Genomic DNA, 20,037 nt, shown 5'->3' on the forward strand with positions numbered 1-20,037 from the left:
TTGGCTCCAGAGTTTGCAGCTTGTGAACACCCCACAAACTCTGCCTTGTTGAAGATGCTCCAACCCTGTCATCTGCCTTGGCCCTGTTAAAGTTACCTACAGTAGGTTGCCACAGTTGCTCATTTCTCCCGCGTCCAACATGACAATTAAATCTGACTGTACACTTCCCATTTAGTAAATTATATCTCAGACTTTCACATGTACTGCAGTAATTATATACAGTAATCCATGTATTTCTCTGCACGTAGTTGTCACAATGTTTTGACTCTCACAACAGCGACAGCAGATTACTGTGGCGTGCACACACTGTAGTAGGGACACCTGTACTGCTGCTGTTTATTCATGCAGTTATCCAGGCAGACAATCATGTGACAGCAGTGAAATACATAAAGTCTTGCAGATACAAGTCAGGAGTTTCAGTTAATGTTCACATGAGGAATCAAATTAAATCTCAGTGACTCTGACCGTGGCTTGATTGTTGTTGCCAGAAGGGCCTGTTGATGAGATTCACAGGAGAACAGCGAGGCTGGTTAGGTCTGAGCTGACCGAAAGGCTATGTTGATGAGTATAATCAGTCCTGGTGAGCAGAAAAGCGTCTCACAATGCACAACATGTTGAAGCTTAGAAGATCACATCAGGTTCAACTCTGGAAAAAGACTGGAAGAACGTAGCCTGATCTGTTGAAACAGAGTTTGTGTTGAAGCATGCTAGTGGTAGAACCAGAATTAGACATAAATCCATGAAGCAACCTGCCCTGTGCTAACATTTAATGCTGGCACTGGTGGTGTTATGTCATGGGGAATGTTTACTTGGCACATTTTGGGGTTTTGAAAGTCACAGCTTATCTGAGTATTCCCGCTGATCAAGGTGCATCTTTATGGCCACACTGTACCATCCTCTAATTCCTGCATGGTACTCAACCTATAGATGTAGTACCAAAACTAACCAGCAGAGGGCCCAAACAAATTATTCCCTCAGTGCTGATCTTGAATCAGGTCATTCTGTCTAAATCCCAGCCTGTAGCATCACAGCATGACATAATAGCTGTCATACAATCAGCGGATAGTGCCCGATTTATTTGGCCACTTGTGAATTTCTCTGAAGGATTTGGGTCGGTGTTGTGGAAGAGAGTGGGAGGGGGGAATTGCTGACCAAACCAGTGGCACTTCATAATCTCAGGTTACAATCTAAGCTAACAGCTGTTTGCGCTACAGCAATGACCTAAATATTATCTGATGCATTCAGGGCTAATAGGTTTTGTCTCTTGCCCACACACACACACATTGTACTGTATGAGTGGACTTGGAACAGATGAACAAACTAACAATACAAAAACACACACTCCTGCCCAGAATTTAATAACCGTAAATATGAGCATGTGATCCGTCTAAAGCTATTTCAGCTTCATTCTCTATTCCAAGGAAATGTTTTAATAGTTCACAGGAATACTGTAGAAAATGCTCTGTTTTCCTATGTTAATGTTAAATATGTTAATCCTGCTGCCACTTGTTAAGTGCAGAGTTCAGTAAATGTGCAATTTGCTCATCTTTTGTCATGTTCAAATGACTTCCTCTGGGGAGCATCTAAGCAGATTGTCATTCTGAAGTCAGTGGAGTTTAGTTGAAGAAACGATTTGGCTGCACAATGCCCTTGTAACCCCTTAGCAACTCATCAACATGTATATTAGATGCACACTCTCGGATGCCACTTAAGCTGCAATCACCATGAGGAGTTAGGACCGTGAAATTGTGCTCTCAAAAATTCCTGACAATGTTATATCACTGTTCTCCCCATGGCTGTGTGTTTTTAAACTCGTGGCTATTTTTTGCCCCATTATTTTCACTATTCTAATATTAAAACAGGGAGCTGACCTCTTGCGCTGTGATGGTTTCGACTTTTTATCAGAGGGTCCATATGCTAAGGATTATTGCCTCAGTTCCTCTTGTACTGTCACACTGACAGAGGCGCGCCCTAGCTTCTCCAAACTTAATTAATATTGAATTATACTTTTGTAATTGCCAGTGGAAGATGGGAAAATAAATAAATAAAGATAAATCCCATCATTGTCTTATGAAGTTCACAACACAAGCTCGCTGAGACATTTGAAATCATAATAACAATAGAGAATTAATTGTTGGCTCAATCACAAGCACATGCAGAGTTACTGTAAGCAGAAGTGTTTATTCTGTTCACATCGCCCGTGAGTCGTCATTGCACGATACTTTATCATCACCAGAGTTAATGTGGTTTTCGCAATGTAAACAATTGGGAGACATTTTTAACTTTCTTCCCACCTGGGAAAGATTGAACTGTTACATCACAATAGTGCTCTAAGTTTCAGTCTTGGTTCTGGACATTAAGACTAAAAGACACAACCCTTTGCACATCAGTATGTGAAAAAGAATAAAAAAGAAAAAAAGTTTGTCATCAAAAGCTTTAAAATCTATAATGTATATAAAAAATATACTGTATATATATATTTATATATGTGTAAGCAAAATACATTCATGGGTTTCATCATGAAGCAAAACCATAATCATCTAAAAAATATTGCTGTAAAAGGACATCAGAGTCTATTAAAGCTTAACTTTCTTAGCCAGTTTGACACACCCATAGGTATTCTCTGCTGAGTATTGAATATAAGACATTATTTCATAACATCTTAAATGAATTGCTTCCATTTTTTATGTAGAAAGATGGAGACATTTCTGCTGTGGTTGCAGTCTGAAATAGTGTATGTTAATAAGTGTCTTCTGCTACAATACAGTGTAACACGCTACAAAAACACTACTGTATCGAGCACCCACAGAGTAACAAAATATAGGCTTGACCTTCCAATAAAAAGCAATAAATATGAAAAATAAGTTATCTAAAAACATTTCAAGTATCAAATCCCCTGGGATTTTACTGTTTGACATCACAAAGGATGCTGAGTGTTGTACACTTCTATTATACTGTCAAAGCCAACCTGCATCCTTTCCTCCACCGCTGAACACAACTCGAGTGAGGATTCAAAACTGAGCAGCCAAGCACAGAAACCCTGCTGGTAATTCTTGGCTCACCCTGAGCTTGAAAGGTCGTAGAAAAATATTGGAGACAAATCTGTCCAGCATAAAACTCCTTAACTACTAAGGTTAGGGTTAGTGTACATCATGTCCGTTGAGGCAATGATATTATTTCTTTTTCCCAGCAGCAAGGTGTCTCTTGGTTACAGCCTCCAGCCGCCTCCTCTCAGCCTCCTCAGCTTTCCTCCTTTCTTCTTTCAGCTCCTTGTATCGCCATTTAGGGATCTGCAGCAGGTGTCCCCCTCCGTCTTTGTAGCTACTCTTCCTCCTGATCTTTTCTGGTTGGTAAGTCGGCGCTGGTGCCTTGGACACCCTCACTTTAGGGATGCTGAAGCCCGGCCTGACGCTGCTCCTCCTCAGCACCATATGCATGGGCAGGAGACTGGTTCTTCGCAGTTCCAGTGCTTCGTTATAAGCCACAATACTCAGACTGGAGCTTCTGTTTCGAGGCACCACGCTCTGGGCCTGCAGGCTGGCCCGGCGGTCTACTGAGTTCTTGGCCACCAGTGTGACCCGGGAGTTTTCGAAGAGTTTGAGGTGGGTGTCCACCCGGTCGGGGTTGGTGGAGCGGAGCTCTCTGGCACGCTGCTGGCGGACAATCTCAGGAACTGCATAGCGCCGCTTGCCCACACCTGGTGGACTGTCGGGACATATCTGAAACAATATCAACGTTCTGAGTGATTTCGCCTCTTATGGTCTCAGTGGTATAGTACCAGCAGCAATAGTAGAGTATGGTAACAGAATCCTAGGTGTGTCATTGATCAAGAGCAGTGCTGAGTCTCCCATTTGATTTTATCACGGTACTGGTAATCTTGCATGAATAACCTGCTTATCGGATAAAGCTGGCGTTAATTATATCCTTTAATTACTATGAACTAATCCCATGATTTTTTTTTGCTAAAAGATAAATTAGTGCCTTTTAATAGCATTATTACCACAATATCATCATTAGTTTATTTGCACATCACTTCAACGCAGTGATAGAGTGACTATCCTAAACACAAACAAACACAATTTTTTTCACTGATGCAAAAACACCAAATATCAGTTTTTCGGCCAGATTTCATGTGTGTGAAAGGTGATTTCAACATTGCACTAGACTGTTTTGTTCCATGAGAAGATAAGTAAATGTGCAAATATTTCCAACTATGCTGAGTGTGTGAAGATACCAGCAGGAATAATGCAGATGAGAGCAGCTTTAATGACCTTCATCTTAAAAACAAGCTTCCTTATCAGAGTCAAGAGTTATACTCATTACCTCACCCTATCTCAGCTTGTGTTTGAGAAAAGCCAGTTGTAAGGGCCAAAGTGAGGAACATGTGGGATAGTATAGATGTGGTGTTTAACGCTGATTAATGAATAACTGGATATTGACCTGTAAGCGTGATCCACAGCTTCATTACTCACCGTATGGCATGCTATTGCAATGAAAGGGCTCCTCATGGCCGTTGTAACAGAAACCATGTGGTCCACGACACCGTCGTCTTCGGGGTTAGTGACATTAGCCATGTTGAAGACGTTGCGTACCGTGTCAGACAGGCGCTTCAGACAGCCACGGGGCTCCTGGGCTTTGGCCACCAGTGATGCCAGCGGGGGCCACTCTAGGCTGGGAGAGCAAGTCTGACATGAATCCACTAGACAGAAGCACTGAGGGGTTTACTCTTTATAAGCCTAAAGCTAGATGTGTGTACTCGTGCATGTATATTGTTTTGTACATTGTGTCTTTGGCAGCGTATTTCCTCTCTAATGACGGCCACCATTTAAAAATCCCAACACGAAATGATCTTTCTAATGATGTTAGGTATCTATGTGGAACATAGAGTGCTCGGTTGTTGGGTATGAAGGTGAATTCATAATAGGGAACATGCAAAAATAATGATGACAGCAAATTGCCGGAATAGGAGTGTGCACGCTGAATCTTAACGTGTGCAGAAACACTGATGAGAAGATGAGTGGTCCATAACTACATCCCTAGAATGCAGGTCAGGATTATTTGTTTTCTGCAGCCACTCGGCAGCCCACTCAAGATGCTGGGTTATGAAGTAGCCCAAGTGAAGAGTCAGAGGAATGGGCAGAGCAATTTAGTCTAAATATTGCAGACCCTTTAAAAACAAGGCATCTTGGAACCATGGAACTTAATTTTGCAGAACTTTCGTTATTAGATGTTACTGTATATGTGATATTCAGCGGTGAGTTTTACCTGAAATTCTCAGTGTATTGGCGAGGACAAGGCCGCTCCATCAGACGTGTTATCAACCAGGCGGTTTCATAACGGCCTGTAAACAGAGCCCAGTCTCTGGCTGTCAAGTTGCGGCCGAAGTCTTTCGCATTCAGGGCAGCCCCTGGTGAACACCACAGAGGATTAAAATGTCAATAAAAGAGAACAGCAGAAGGTGGATACACAAAGATGTGGGTTAAAAGATAACAAGCTGGAGACAGACAGAGGTACATTCAAAAGTGTGCTGAAGAAATCCTTATATGAATTTCACAGGCCCAGGTAATACGTGCATGAAATGCCAAAATAAACATTTTGATAGATCAATCTTAAAATGTCATCCCATCATTGCCAAGTGAAATCCTGTAAATGAAACCCCCTGCATCTATGATTTGGCATATAATTCCTCCATTAGTTCCACTGTTTATGGCTAAAAAAGCAAGCACTCGTCTAGTAACACAAATCTGAATCACTGCCAAAACTTATTCAAATTGTCCATCTGTTAACCAAATTTCTGGAAATGTGTTCACATTTTTCTGAGCTGCCCTGACAGCACAGTGATGGAAGGATAAACAACATTTTGTGGTTGTAATCAGTAAGATCTGTATAAAAACTCCAGGTAATTTGTAAAATCGGTAACACTTTATAATAAGTACACACTATTAAGCATTAGTTAAAGGGACTACGAGGAGTTTTGGAAAGCGAAGTGTTTTCACACTACATTTCCCATGAACCTCCGCACGCACGGTGAAATTCTTGGACCGGCGCAAGACGGACGAAAGCGAAAACATTTGCCAAGAATGTTTTCATTGATCAAGAATGAAAGTCGGAGGTTCGAAGGCGATCAGATACTGTCGTAGTTCCGACCATAAACGGCGATTCGGCTGCGTTATTCTCATGACCCACTGGGCAACCAACAGTAGCCGACCACTAAACTGTCCTACAGTAACTGTATTTATAAACTACATACTAATGAGTATTCATGCGTTATAAATTAATAATTCAGTGTTTATTAATGCTTAACTAATGCTTAATAGTCCGGTGCATATTCTCATTTGCCCAGGTCATAGTATTTCAAAGGAGGTTAAATCGAAAGAAACTGGACTTAGTTATTTGTCTAGGAAGACGTTTCACCTCTCATCCAAGAGGCTTCATCAGTTCATGTACGCATCTGACCAGGCTGGGACTGGTCCAACTATCTGGTGTAGAGACTCAATAAATAAATTGTGAGTCTCCACACCAGATACTTGGACACCAGATAGTTGGACCAGTCCCAGCCTGGTAAGATGCGTACATGAACTGATGAAGCAGAGGTTAAATAGTGAGTCTCCACACCAGATAGTTGGACCAGTCCCAGCCTGGTCAGATGCGTACATGAACTGATGAAGCCTCTTGGATGAGAGGTGAAACGTCTTTCTAGACAAATAACTAAGTCCAGTTGCTTTCGATTTAACCTCCTTTGAAAAAAAAAAATGCTTAATAGTGTGTGCTTATTATAGGGTTAGTGTTACTGTGAAATCTACTGCAGCATTATGCCTCTGATTCAAAGACATTAGTTTCTGCGAATCATATTTGAGTTTGGTACATTAAGTGTGCAATTACACACATTTGCCTCACCTGCCATCATGAGCGCACGCACACATTCCAGCCGGCCCTGCATGGCAGCTTTCATCAGGGCGGTGAAGCCGTGGCAGTTTCTCCTCTCGATGTCCAGCCCACAGTAGTAGTTCAGCAAATAGTTGGTGATGGTTATGTGGCCTTGAAGAACAGAATTACAGTCATTACTGTAGGTACTCGGACAAGCTGTAAGCATAACATTGGCTTGTACACCATATTTTTAGATGTGTAAGACCTACACACCAACACGTTTCCACACAACACACTCCTCACTACTGCTGCAGAAAGCTTGAGAAGAGTGTGTGTATGTGTGTGTTCATTTGGCTCAGCATGCTGGTGTGTTTGTGTATATACATGCATCATGTGTTCAACCAGCCTGTGTGTTTGTGTTAGCATGAAACTCACCTGCTTGAGCAGCAGTTATGAGACCTGTGTTTCCCTCGCTGTCCTGCCAGTTGACATCCAGATACGGACACTGGGCCAGCGCTATGACAACATCCACGTAACCTTGGTAACATGCAATCAAGAGCCCTGTCTGGGATGAAAAAAAGGAAGACAGGACAAAAAGTAGAGATGGAGGAGTTACAATTGGAGGAAAAGTTTGGAATCAGCAAAATCATTCAGCGGAGAAAAGGAAAAAAGTCTTGCCAAAGGACAAGTCAAACTGCTCTGCTGACATGTAGGAAGTAGTATGAAGAGTGTTCATGGCAGTGTCAGTAGACATTCATGAAACCAGGGGACCTTTGTGCATCTTTCAAAACTAATATCCATAAATAAACATGAGATTTGTTATATTTTCACTGAGACCTGAACTGACTTGAACTCGGTGGAAAAATAAGCTGTCTGTGTGTGTGTGTGTTTGTGTTTGTAGGCCTGTTTGTGTGTGCTCATGCCAGAATAGGTACCCTTTTATGTGTGCGTGTGGATGAATGTGTAAATGTTGGTCTGTGTGAGTGTGAGTTTGTGTGTGTTTTGGAGTATACGCCAGTTGTGGAAATCTGAAAGTTGTAAAAGTTGAGGACTTTCCAGAAAGCGCACACCTCGTCAGCCAAAACAAACAAGTTTCACACCAGAGAGAGAGAGAGAGAGAGAGAGATAGGAGAGGGGAAATGTAGGAACACACAGTTCTCAATTGACATGTCACATTCAGGGTATTTACACATTAATAGGTGAAAAATTTCTGTTAAGACAGAAATGTTTTTCACTTCATGGATCAGAGCATGAGTAGATAAATATATGTGACCGATGTAACGAGAATGAATATAATTAATGTGATGACATAGATGTGTTTTGTGCAAATGTTCAAAAGCAAGACTTGCAAAGCCGTGACTATTAGAATAATTGCAACTAATAAATGCAACAAATCAACCAAACAACAAGCTGGTCATCTGGAACAATTAATTAATTGTTAATTAGCAAGCTAGACAACCCTACTGGGACTCTTTATTAGCGCTTGACTAAAAGTAGGATGTCAATCATTAAGACCTCCTCAATAGTGCACGCATCAGTTACAATACAAATGTGTATGTATTGTACAGAGACGCTGTCAGCATTTCAGTTTGATCTTCTTTGCACGGTGCTTCATTTGTGTGAGGTTGAATCAAATATGCTAGAATATAAAATGGTCAAGTAGATGACCAACAACCGTTTTTGCAAGACAGCATAATGTGTAACTGTGGCATGATACTGCTAATAAAGACAGAATCAGTGTAAACTATCATCTCCCAGTTTATTATGACAAGACACCATGGTGGTGATGAGACTTCTTTGCATACGTCTGACACCATGTGGATATGAGAGTCTTGCCATGTAGAGTTAAAAATCAAGATTTTCTGGCAACAGCAATGTAGGACGTACGCTATTTAATAAGTTGTCACAATTTGTTCCACATTTAATAATCCTTGAGCACTTCATTCATGAACCTGCTACTATGTCATGATGTTCTCTCCATAAAATCTACTTGGTTCTCTCTGTACAGTAACTCCTGACAAAATGAGTTTTTAGCCCTAGTTCTTGGCGAGCACGTCGTATTACTCCAATAAATTATTCTCTCAAACTCCGGTGTGATGCGATCAAAAGTTCTGTCTCGCTGACATGAATAAATAGAAGATCGGTACAGATAGGACCTGAGGGTTTAAACAAGTTTACAAAGTTTCTGTCAACCTCCCCCATATCTACCTACTACCCACACACACGCAAACAAACAAACATCATACTGACAAGTGACAATATGCATGCATGGATAAAGTTATGTGTGCATCTCCACATTGTGATTGTTGCTTCTCAATAAACACAATATAAAAACCTCATGTAAAACACCTACAGTTTAGTAGAAACAGAACATTGTATACAATTTTATCAGGTTGCAGATTAATTTAATTAACCCTTTATTCGAACAACATCAAGGCAATGCCAGCATCATGTCACATTAACATGTCACCACATGAAATATTCCAAAATATGAGATCATATATGAGTCTGAATGCCCAAACACAGTCTTTATTTGACTTTTATAGCATAAAAAAAAACCACCGACCGAGAAGACAAACTGAACTTAAACTTTTGGCTACAACGAGCCGGGCTGTCAGCCAGCTGGACATGTAGTCACATTAGTGTTGTCAGCCCTCAAGAGTTAGAAGGGGGAAAGGTGGAAAACAGGTCCTGTGGAGTAACCGGTGGATTGTCTGGAAGAAGCTCACGTACGATGGCACGGCTCCAAGTACCTCTATTTGGTTAGACACACATGTAGACCTTGTCTGCCTCTCTCACATGCACACATACACATTCTTGGCAACCCTCCAGCCTTGCTGTGTTGTACTTTAGAAGCATGCCCTGCAGCATGTCTGGAGCAATTTCATCAGGCAGTGTCCTATTTTCTCTGTGAAACTTTCTCTCTCACACACACACAAACATACAAACACACATTTAGCTGTTGTTGTTTTTTTTCCTACCCTTTTCTTGCAAACTCAAGTTTTCTACTGAGATCATCCCTCTCGTACAAACAGGAATATGTTTAGCATATCCACTGTACTTTGATTTTGATGCTCTTTACGCTGGCAATGTTGGCGTTTGAAGAATCTGAGAGAAGGGCACCAGTGAAATGCACACAGCAATCACAGAGACACAGGAGCGAGACAAAAAAGCCAATTGTGCTACACAATATTGCCCACTCAGTGAATAACTCGAGGGCTGAAGGGATAAAAATAACAACACAATCTGGCAGTTCAACAACCCTGAAACAATCAGGAGAGGTACTACCAAAGGTGGACGAGTGCATATAAAGTGTATGTGTGTGTAAAAAGATACTTACAGTAAAAAAAAAAAAAAAAAACAGTAGAGAGACTTGCATGACAGATTCAAATCACTACTCACTAATAGTTTTCAGGTAATAGGCCTAATGTGTGGACTATATGAAGATGAAGATATGCAGCAGGTAAGAAGCATTTTTTTTAGCTTTTATACTGGTATAAACATGAAAACAATGTGTTCTATTTTCTTTTTTCATAGTTATATAATTTTATTGATTTAAGCTGCAACTGTCCCTTTACACCATTCAACACCATGGAAAAAACTGGAGCTAGCTATCACCTTAATGTTAGGTTCTATCAAACCTAACATTAACCTAACCTGATGTTTGTCACTGACAAGCCTCTGCAAAAGTTTTTTTTTTTTTGTCCTGCACTGTACTGACATTTTTCATGTCAAATATTCAGTCAGAAAATTCAATCAACATGTGAGAACACACTGACCCCAGACCAGTCCCAGTCTACAGACTGATGCATTGAGCATAGCATATGTAAGTGGGTTTTCGACCTCTGATGCCACAGAAAAGTTTTCTGGTACCATTTTGTTCCCCTCATGCACACACATAATGACGCACATGCACTGGCACATTGGCCCAGTCTCACACTGTAACAGTTTCACTGACCGTGCAGTCGGCTGCAATGCTCCGTGATATGCAGCAACGCGCCAAATGTTTTATAACATCAGGAAACACATTCAACACACATAATATTAACCTATAGTGATGCCATTTTGAAGATTTTTCAATTGAGTAAATTAAGACCTCATTAATATAACATACTAACACTGAAGTCAAATATAACTACTTCCAAGTCTGTTTTCTATGCCACAAATTATTCAATATATAAACTACAGCACCAACATCATTAGTTGGAGCCAGAAATTTGCATCTAGAGGGCAACACTTATATCGCAGCTGCTACTTTATTGCATAAAAATGTAATTTTGTAGTAATGACAATTTTGACCAAATAAGTACAAACATCATTTGTAGTCAAGATCAGTGGCCTCTGATGCAGTCTGAACACAGACATATACGCACAAGAATTCTGGTCAACTTATTATTAGCCTATACAGACACAAAGGCAGCAACACACACAAACGTGCGCAGTGGGCACACAGACACGCACACTCACATCTACACTCACGCATTAATCTGGGGAATATCCAGGGCTAGGAATAGAAAGGCTTAGCCTTATCAGTGAGAGAGACACAGAGGGAGGGGGAGGGAGATAGACATAACTGTGTATTTACAGTTAATGTGAGATGCTGCAATAATTGGATCCAATGAGAATGACACAATACACACTGTAACCCTTGAAAACCCACAAAGACACAAATAAAAACAGGTTTCCCAGCCGGCACTTAGATGGATCCTCTGATAGACTGAAGCTGGTACAGAAAATATGGGCAATACAGAATAATTAACAGATTCTGTATGTAGTTTATAACCAATAATTAACTGTTTTTTTCCACAATGTTTTCCTAAAAGTTACCTATAAATCCAGTGAAGTGCCTGCTGCTTGTGTACAGTGATTTTGCTCATTCTGCTGTGACTAACTTCACAAACATTCAAGCAATTAGTAAAATGACTGTTCACACAGCTAGGCTTTGTGGGTTTCCTGAACCAGTGTGACTGCCTAGATAAATGAATGTAACTTGCCTGTTTTTTCCCCTCCCAAATAAGGTCTTAGCTTCACCTTCATTTCCCCCCAAATAAGTCCTGGTATAAGCCGAATCATCCAAGTCATTCAACCGAAAAACTGTATCTTTTTACAGATTGCTGGATAAACCAAAACTAAAATATAGCATTTGTTTTTTCTTTGTGTTCAAGGACAGCCAGGCATGCAAACCAACTCCAGCCTGCCCTCGCTCACATTCACCAGCAGCACGGCTGACACTGACATAGCCTACTAGGCCATGTTCCTGTCAATAGCTTCCCTGTTAACTGTCTTTCTGTCTGCGGCTGAGCTTTCACAGGCTGTATCAAATCAGATATGTATGACTGTCGCTTTGATTTTTCCACTTATCTATATTTGCTAACAGCATCATGCTTGCTACTGTCTGCAGTGCCAAATTTCTGACTCTCCCCGCGTGGCCTTCATTTAGTCTGCTAGGTTGTTGACGTGATGGTCGATGCGGCACGTCGCTGAGCCGTCCTCTCTGTGTCAGAAGCTCTGTGGCTGACTTGCTGTCTTGGCAGGCCCTGCTAAAGCATACTGTACCTGTCATGGTGTGTCACCTGATCTCAGCCTATTTGGACAACCTGGCTCTGAGGAGTGTGTGTGTGAGAGAGAGAGAGTGTGTGTGAGGGAGGGAGATAAAGAGAGAGAGGAGAGAAAGTCAGAGAGGTAGCAGTCATGCAGGGTGGCCTCATTTAAGTTGATTGGATTGTGTGTTTGTGTGCATATGTGTGTGTCTGCGCGTGTATGTATTGAGTTTGTTAGCATGACAGCTTATCTACTCTACGAGGGACACACACTGTCCTAAACGGGGTCGGAGGTGCCAGAGGACACCAATTTTAATTTGATACATAACACAACACACACACACACACACACACATACACATACACATACACATACACACAGACACACTCACAGCACATCTCTTTACAGCCAACGTTCAGAGAGGATAACCCAGATGTTTGCTGACTTGTATTCATGTTTTCACTTACAATAATTTGTTAAAAAGCCATGCATAACATCAGACACTGCAGTCACAACATTGCAGTGCAGTCATAATTACTATGTTGTAATCATATAGAGGGAGAATTAAATACAAACTTGCATAAGACCTACTGTATGATGGCTAGTCTTTAAGTTACTCTTAAAGACTAGCAGCCAATTAGTGTTTAATTGACACATTAGCTCATCCTGTCTTCTCTGGGTACAGGGGACAGACTGTGTTTGTGTCAACAACTGTTTGTCTGGCTCTGGCGTAACTGTGGTTCCAGTTAATACAGTTTCAACATGTGCGTTTGGCAGTGGAAAGTGAGTTTTATTGATTTTCAAAGCCTGAGCTGAGACAAGGAGTGGGTTTGGAGAAAGACTCAAATAGACCTCAGAGAGAAAATACACTGGAAAAATAAAATAATATCAAAAATTATAACTGATGTTTATCTTTCTGCTACTGTAGGTAAGCTGTGAAACTCATTCTCAAGTTATCATGAAACAGAGCCAACACATTAGTATGCACACATGAAATAATACAGATGAAACTTGCATAAGCTCTGCAACTTCAAACGTTTTTATTTTTCTAATACAATTTATGAAATATTTATACCCAAAATTTAAAATTGGTCTGGTGTATCTGTGTTTCATTTCGTCTTGTTTCCAAATGGTTAACCTGCTTCAACTATGCAACTACTTTTCCACAGTCATATAACTGCACCTGTTGTGTAAACCAGTCCTGCTATTCCTATATATAATGCTATACTCTCATCGACTGTAAATATAATTCAATAAACCCCTTCATCTGTCTTCCAAGATAAACAAATCAGTACGCCGAAAACTTCCCTTTGAACTGCTGATGAGAGAAAAGGGACAGAGTGTACGCGCTGTACTTATCCTGGAATATCACAGCCCTCTTTGTCTTACGCGTCACTTCGTCTGCTATATTAAGATGTTGACATCTGTCTCAGGATGTCTAACACACATACGCATGCACTAATGAGCTTTGCAGATTCACATCAACGTATGCAGTTGCTGTGTTGTTTAACCTGCATTGTGTCTGTGTGGCTATGTGCTTATGCCATAGGTCAGAAGGGCATGGCCTGAGTGCAGTTAACACACATCCTAGTAATCCAAACACACAACTTACTTGGCTCTTCATCTCTCACTGCCACACACACATTGCACAAATGCCTGTTGAACCCTTGACCTTCCTTTGTCTGACTTTGTGCAGGATGTGTGTACGTACGTGTGTGTGTGTGTATCCATCTTTCTCTTTTCATAACACACATATTCACACAGTCTATGCTACAGATGATCTCTATTGCTAAAGAATCAGGGAGATCCCAATAGAAAAGAAGAAGAAAAGAAATGTCTGGGCATTACACTGATTGATGTCATGCCCTACCCTCATATAGACACAGTGCATACATAGGGGAAGAGATGAAATGGAAGAGGAGAAAAAGACAGGTGGGTGTTTGCCTCAAGGTGAGGCCTATGTGATAGAATGATAGCGATATGAGCCAGTGACTGATATTTCATCAATAGCAATATGAAAATTGTTTGATAGAAAATCCGTCTGCTCCCCCCGGCTCATAAACACAGCCCACCATATCCCTTAACACTGCGGCGCGTGCTATGCGTGATAAGCAGGTGATCATTTACTGTAACAGGTGTTGAATGACCACCTTCTTCACTGGAACACTGTAAAAAGTCAAAAGTTAAACTTATTTATATTCAGCAGCTTTCATGTATGTGAAGGTATGCTTGATAAGTCCAGTGTGCTTGATAATGGGCAAACTTATCAGTAATACGTTCTTCCAGCACACTGAGTCACAACAGTGTGATTCAGCAATAAAGCTCATTACCATCAAATTCAACTACTATTATTAATGAAATGTTCAGATGAGTGAAAATTAGTCTTGCATTCTGTAATTATGGATTAATGGCTTTGCCCTGGGCTCCACTTTTCTGGCTGGGGTGACTTTTATCCACCAGGTGTAAGGGGTTAGACTACAAATTTTGATCACACTGTAGATAAAATATCCAATAATCTTTCGAGAAAGCTGTAATAGCTTTGATGGATGACCTTTAATACCAGTGAAAAATGGAATTGAGGTTATTCTGAGTCACTGGGGGATGGGGGTGGGGGGACTATATGGAAAAAATGTATTATCACTTATTAATAATATTATGACTAAACTCTTATCATCTTATTACAATGAAAATGCTCCAAAAAACACACTAATGTCATTTACCACAAACTGCGCTGAAGTCAAGAATAAGAAAAAGCAGCGACGACACACTCACTCACATGAATGCTGTACAGAATGTCTACATGGCCACACACTCTCACAGAGGGGCTTGTATGTTCTGCTGCTGACCTTGAGAGACTTCGATGTTTTTAAAGAGCATGAATGTGCTTACTCTCCCAAACAAACCTGACTTCTGTCATCACACAAACATACAAACACCTGTCAGAATATACTGGCTGTCTGTGTTAAAGTATTCAGGATAAGACTCTGAGCTCATTAGAGAAATGGAGTGATTTCAGAATAGAAAGCAAATGCATGATTCATAATGTAATTTCCCAGTCAAGTAGCAACATGGTAAGAAATTGACTACTCACACACTCACTCTTACAGATAGCCTAGAGACCCACAGATATTTAGATGTCATTTTCTTTTTACTGCTAGGCTTTACTCAGTTATCAGGGAGGCTGGCAAGCATGTGGTCATCAGCACATGACATAGGCTACAGTAGCCCACAGTAAAGGAGGTCAGACCAGATACTTTCTTAAGACCTGGAAATAGGTAAGTAAGCCACTGCAGCAAGCTCAGGCTTAATTATTTCAACACCTAGGCCTACTAGGCTCCTTATCTGAACTTGTTGCACTGAGTGGGAGGAAGATGATGTTGGCAGTTTGGTAACAAGACACAACAAGATTTAAAACCTCCGAGCCAAGACCTTATAATAGCTTACTACTTGCAATCTTCTCCATCAATCCAGTGATCAAATATATATAGGCCACTTAAATGAATCCCTACCTTGTCCCGTGCAGCCTGTGTGCTGTCAAACTATTACACTGGGCCTACTACTTGTGAGAAGTTATTCAAAGTGGTCTTATCATGTGCGTCTTACCCTGTTGTTCCTGTCCGTTTCCTTGACCTCCTCCTCTCTGACTCCGTGTCGTATCATTATCCGGACGATAGCCGCGTTGTTGGTGCAGCACGCCTGGAAAAAAGATAGCGGTTCTGGGCTTTCCGGAGACGGGGTGCGCTCCGAGTCCGCGAACACATCATCTGGAGGGTAGAAGGAGTCGTCCGAGGCGATGCTCCGACAGTCCTCCAAGTCCTCAAAGTCAACTTCTTCAAATTCATCATCGTCTTCGTCCCCTCTGTCGTCCTCGTCCTCGTCCTCGTCGCATGAACCCAGGTAGTCCGCGTCTTCCGAGTGGGACAGCGGCTCCTCGGCTATGGTCGGGTGGACTTGGGCGATGTTGCCCGTGACTTTTTGCGGCTGTTGGAGTTGTTTGACCCGGACCGACGAGGCGCCTCCTCCATCCCTGTCGTCCGTGATCAGCACCATCTAACCCCCGAGCATAGGGCACCGTCCACGGGGTAGAGAGCAGCCTGGCACGCGGGGCGCGGGCATGTGACTGGCTGTCTCTCCAAAACTAGACGCGTGTGTAAAAAAAAAAAAAAAAATACAAATAAAAAGTCACTTACATCGTTCACTGAAGCCTAAATTACACAAACTCCTTAAAATGTACTGTCATAGGCCTATGTACTAGTTGAGTATGTTAGCGGTCCTCTTCGGAGAGTTGTTGACATTAACATTATTCCCATCGGAGCCGTGAACGTCCCACAGAGTGTGATCTCCGCGCGCCCTCAAAACGAAACCTCGTTGAGCTCTAACTTAGTTTTCCGGTTCAGGTTTTTCTAAAGCGGAGCTGCAGCACAAAGTGAGTCCCAGGGACACGGCCGTCCCATGCAGGGTGGAGAGAGACAGCAGCCTGTTAACCTATAGTCACCTAATCCGATTAGATGGGACTGAGACCTCTCTCTCTCCCCCTCTGCCTCTCTCTCTCTCTCTGTCTAGTGATAAGGGATTAGTCCTAGGTCTCTACTGAACGCAGCCCTACAGTGAAACATAATATTCCTAGAATAGTATAGGTATTTATACAGTAGGCCTAGGCTATTTATTTTTATTCATCAGTTTGGCAAAACTGTTAATTGTTTTTAATATTGTTTTATTTTGACTAGTAGCAGCTACATCCCTGTTGCTCTTTTCAAGTTGCTCTTACATTAAAGTGGGTTTGAGAGCCTGAGGTAGCCTAGTTTGCTGTCTCACACCTGAGGTCTGCCATACGGATTTAAACTGTTTCCAATTTACTTACTGTTATTGCGTATTTACTCATAGATATTGCTCTAGTATTTAATTGTAGTCTAATTTGTTCCCTCAATGGGGACACAGTTACATCCTGAAATAATTTATTTTACCTTCAGCCAATTCTCTGTTATCATGACTCTCTCTCAATGCTGAGGTATTAAGAGAGTTGAGCTTGTGTGTAAACTGTTGCATCTCATGAAAAATTCATATTAATTTGTTAGAAAATAAATGTTTTTCATTAGGTGTGCAGGAAATTGAACTTTTTAGGGTGAGTAAAACAATGGCTAAAACCTACAAATGTATTTCACCCAACATAACCGTGAAATAAGGAAATACAACTATAATAGATAGATAGATAGATAGATAGATAGATAGATAGATAGATAGATAGATAGATAGATAGATAGATAGATAGATAGAGAATACTTTATTCATCCCTAGCAGGGAAATTCAAGATAGTCCAGTAGCTCACACAACAATGACAAAAAAGATGAACACAAAAATACATTTTAACAAGTGTTATATAAAACACAAAATAGGTGTCATGTCATCTTTGTACCTGAAAAGTTATCATTTCAAGTGAAGAAAGTGTAGAGAATGGAACAATTTCATATATTGCCATTATGTTATAGGCCATACAAATATGTATGTTCATTTATGTATGCTTATATTGTAGACATACACATTTATTGTACAACTATACAATGCTGTTGGTATTTTCGTTCACATACTGTATATGACAACCTAATTGTTTATATAGGGATATAGTATACGTCATATATTATATTTCTGTATGGTAAACCTTGTCTCTCAGTAATTAATACCGTGAGTGTGTTGACATCACCTGCTGCGGAAAAACGAGTGCACAACAGTCCCAGTGTGTACCCATTATTATACCTTCATCTACCCCCAGCTGAGCGCTCTACTCTCCTGTGGCTCCTCCATCTCTATGGTATTACTCTGCTCCTGTGTGTGTGTGACAGGCACTGTTAGCCACCTTGGAGATGTACTGATCTGTGAAAACCTTCACAGTCTGGTCAAAACACAGACACAGACATAAAAGGACGGGGCGATAAAAAAGAATTCCTCCTTTTAGCTGAAATATTTTTGTATGGTTCAAGTCACAATTATCCTTCTTAAGATGTAACACATCATAAACCTGACTTAAATTTATTAATTTACTCACACACTCTCTCTATGACTGCCAGGCGAGTCACTTTTTACACCATGATACAGGGTGGGCCTTATGACATTGAAATTACAGACATAAAATGTGCTCATTCAACATAATTCACATAGTTAAGTCAAACCTATATCTTCAGGACTCAAACATCATGAACATTTTCTCTACAAATATGGATTAATCCCTAACCCTACATTTTATTCCAATGAAATTTAATATGTAAGTTAGACACATATAGATCTATAATGCCCTACATGCAGTCCAGTGCCCCTGATCGTTCCAGTTCTGCTCAGTGATAAGCTCAGTAGCATAAAGCTGCAATGAAGGCAATAATTAGCTGCAAATAAAAAAGAAAATTGGTTAATATTCCTTGGCAATACACTGGTATTTTGGGGGATAAAAGGGAATAACCAATTAAATCAGTCAATTAAAATGCAGAAATTCAAAATTGTAGATGACTCAATATTACAAATTTTAACACAAAACACTGCAAGCAGCCTGAAAAGCAATTAACAGTGGGGGAAAACATCTCCCTTTATACTCAGTAATATTCCATTTTTCATCCAGTTTTGTTTTGTTGTGTTATATTTTAAGAAGACAGCTGTATTATGAAGTAAAATAAACCCCACCAGAGATTTATTTGACACCGTAAATGGTGCTACTGGGACTCATTTAGCCCTGGCAGAATAGAAAGTAATGATTAATACAAGGTGAGAAGACTGGCAGCTGATTTAAGAAGAGAACTAATCAGTTATGTTTCACAATGATCATTTTAGGTCTTCAACGACATAGGCAAAGGGAAATTTGTAGTTCATTTAAGGTCGGATGCCTATGGGCAGATGCCAGCTGATATAAAGACCTCATCCCACAATGCAAATGCTGCTTTACATCAGTACTACTGTATGCATACTCTGTGGTGGTGGTGGTGGTGGTGGTGGTGGTGTACATGTAGTCTTCATGAGACTAAGACCCACTGTAAATAGCTCATTAGCAGCACCATCACTGCAGAGCCAATTGCATTAGCCTAACCTGGGCTCAGAAGAAAAATCTAAATCCCCCGGACAGATAATCATGGGCTGATTGGAGCCCTTCTGTGGATGTGTGTGGTGTAAATGCTGAGGTTTCTGCTGGGTCCCTGATCTATTACATATTCAAGGTTCTTTTTTTTTTTCAAAAGACTACACTTAGCAAGAGTACAGCACTCCAAAATTGTCAGATATCAGAAACTTTTAACCGAAACCTAGGAGCAGTTTTGTGGCAGGTTGAATGGTGCAGCAAAAACATGATTGCTGTTTTTTCCCTTCTGTCTCTTTGGGGCATGCTTTCTTGTTTTCATTTGAATTGATATTATTAGTCCATCAAGCTGCAGTTGCTCCTTTAATAAAAGAAGGTATGTTCACTCTCTCTGCATTTGTAATCCTGCTCTGCCACAACATTTCTGTACCTTGACTCCATGTTTGTAGCTTTTATAAACAGGCATAAGAAGATTGATCACTAGATTGGCAAGCAAGGACAAGCAAATAGCATGTTGGATAATACCTTATCCTATTAATGAAAAGCAATTATGTCTTTGGCCAAGTATGACCTTTTTT

The 20,037-nt window shown here is 40.8% G+C and overlaps 1 protein-coding gene across 1 annotated transcript; it reads right to left on the bottom strand.

Moving 5' to 3' along the window:
- Positions 1 to 2,196: 2,196 nt before the first annotated feature.
- ankrd33ba (ankyrin repeat domain 33ba) lies at positions 2,197 to 16,825 on the bottom strand. Its single transcript, XM_083994983.1, has 6 exons — positions 16,012 to 16,825; positions 7,303 to 7,432; positions 6,898 to 7,038; positions 5,266 to 5,407; positions 4,473 to 4,671; positions 2,197 to 3,719 (listed from the first exon to the last, which is right to left on the bottom strand). The coding sequence occupies exons 1-6, from the start codon at positions 16,456 to 16,458 to the stop codon at positions 3,174 to 3,176; spliced, it is 1,605 nt and encodes a 534-aa protein (XP_083851109.1). The 5' UTR covers positions 16,459 to 16,825; the 3' UTR covers positions 2,197 to 3,173.
- Positions 16,826 to 20,037: the final 3,212 nt, after the last annotated feature.

Source organism: Trachurus trachurus (genome assembly GCF_905171665.1).
Source record: "Trachurus trachurus genome assembly, chromosome: 20".
Classification (NCBI taxonomy): Eukaryota; Metazoa; Chordata; class Actinopteri; order Carangiformes; family Carangidae; genus Trachurus; species Trachurus trachurus.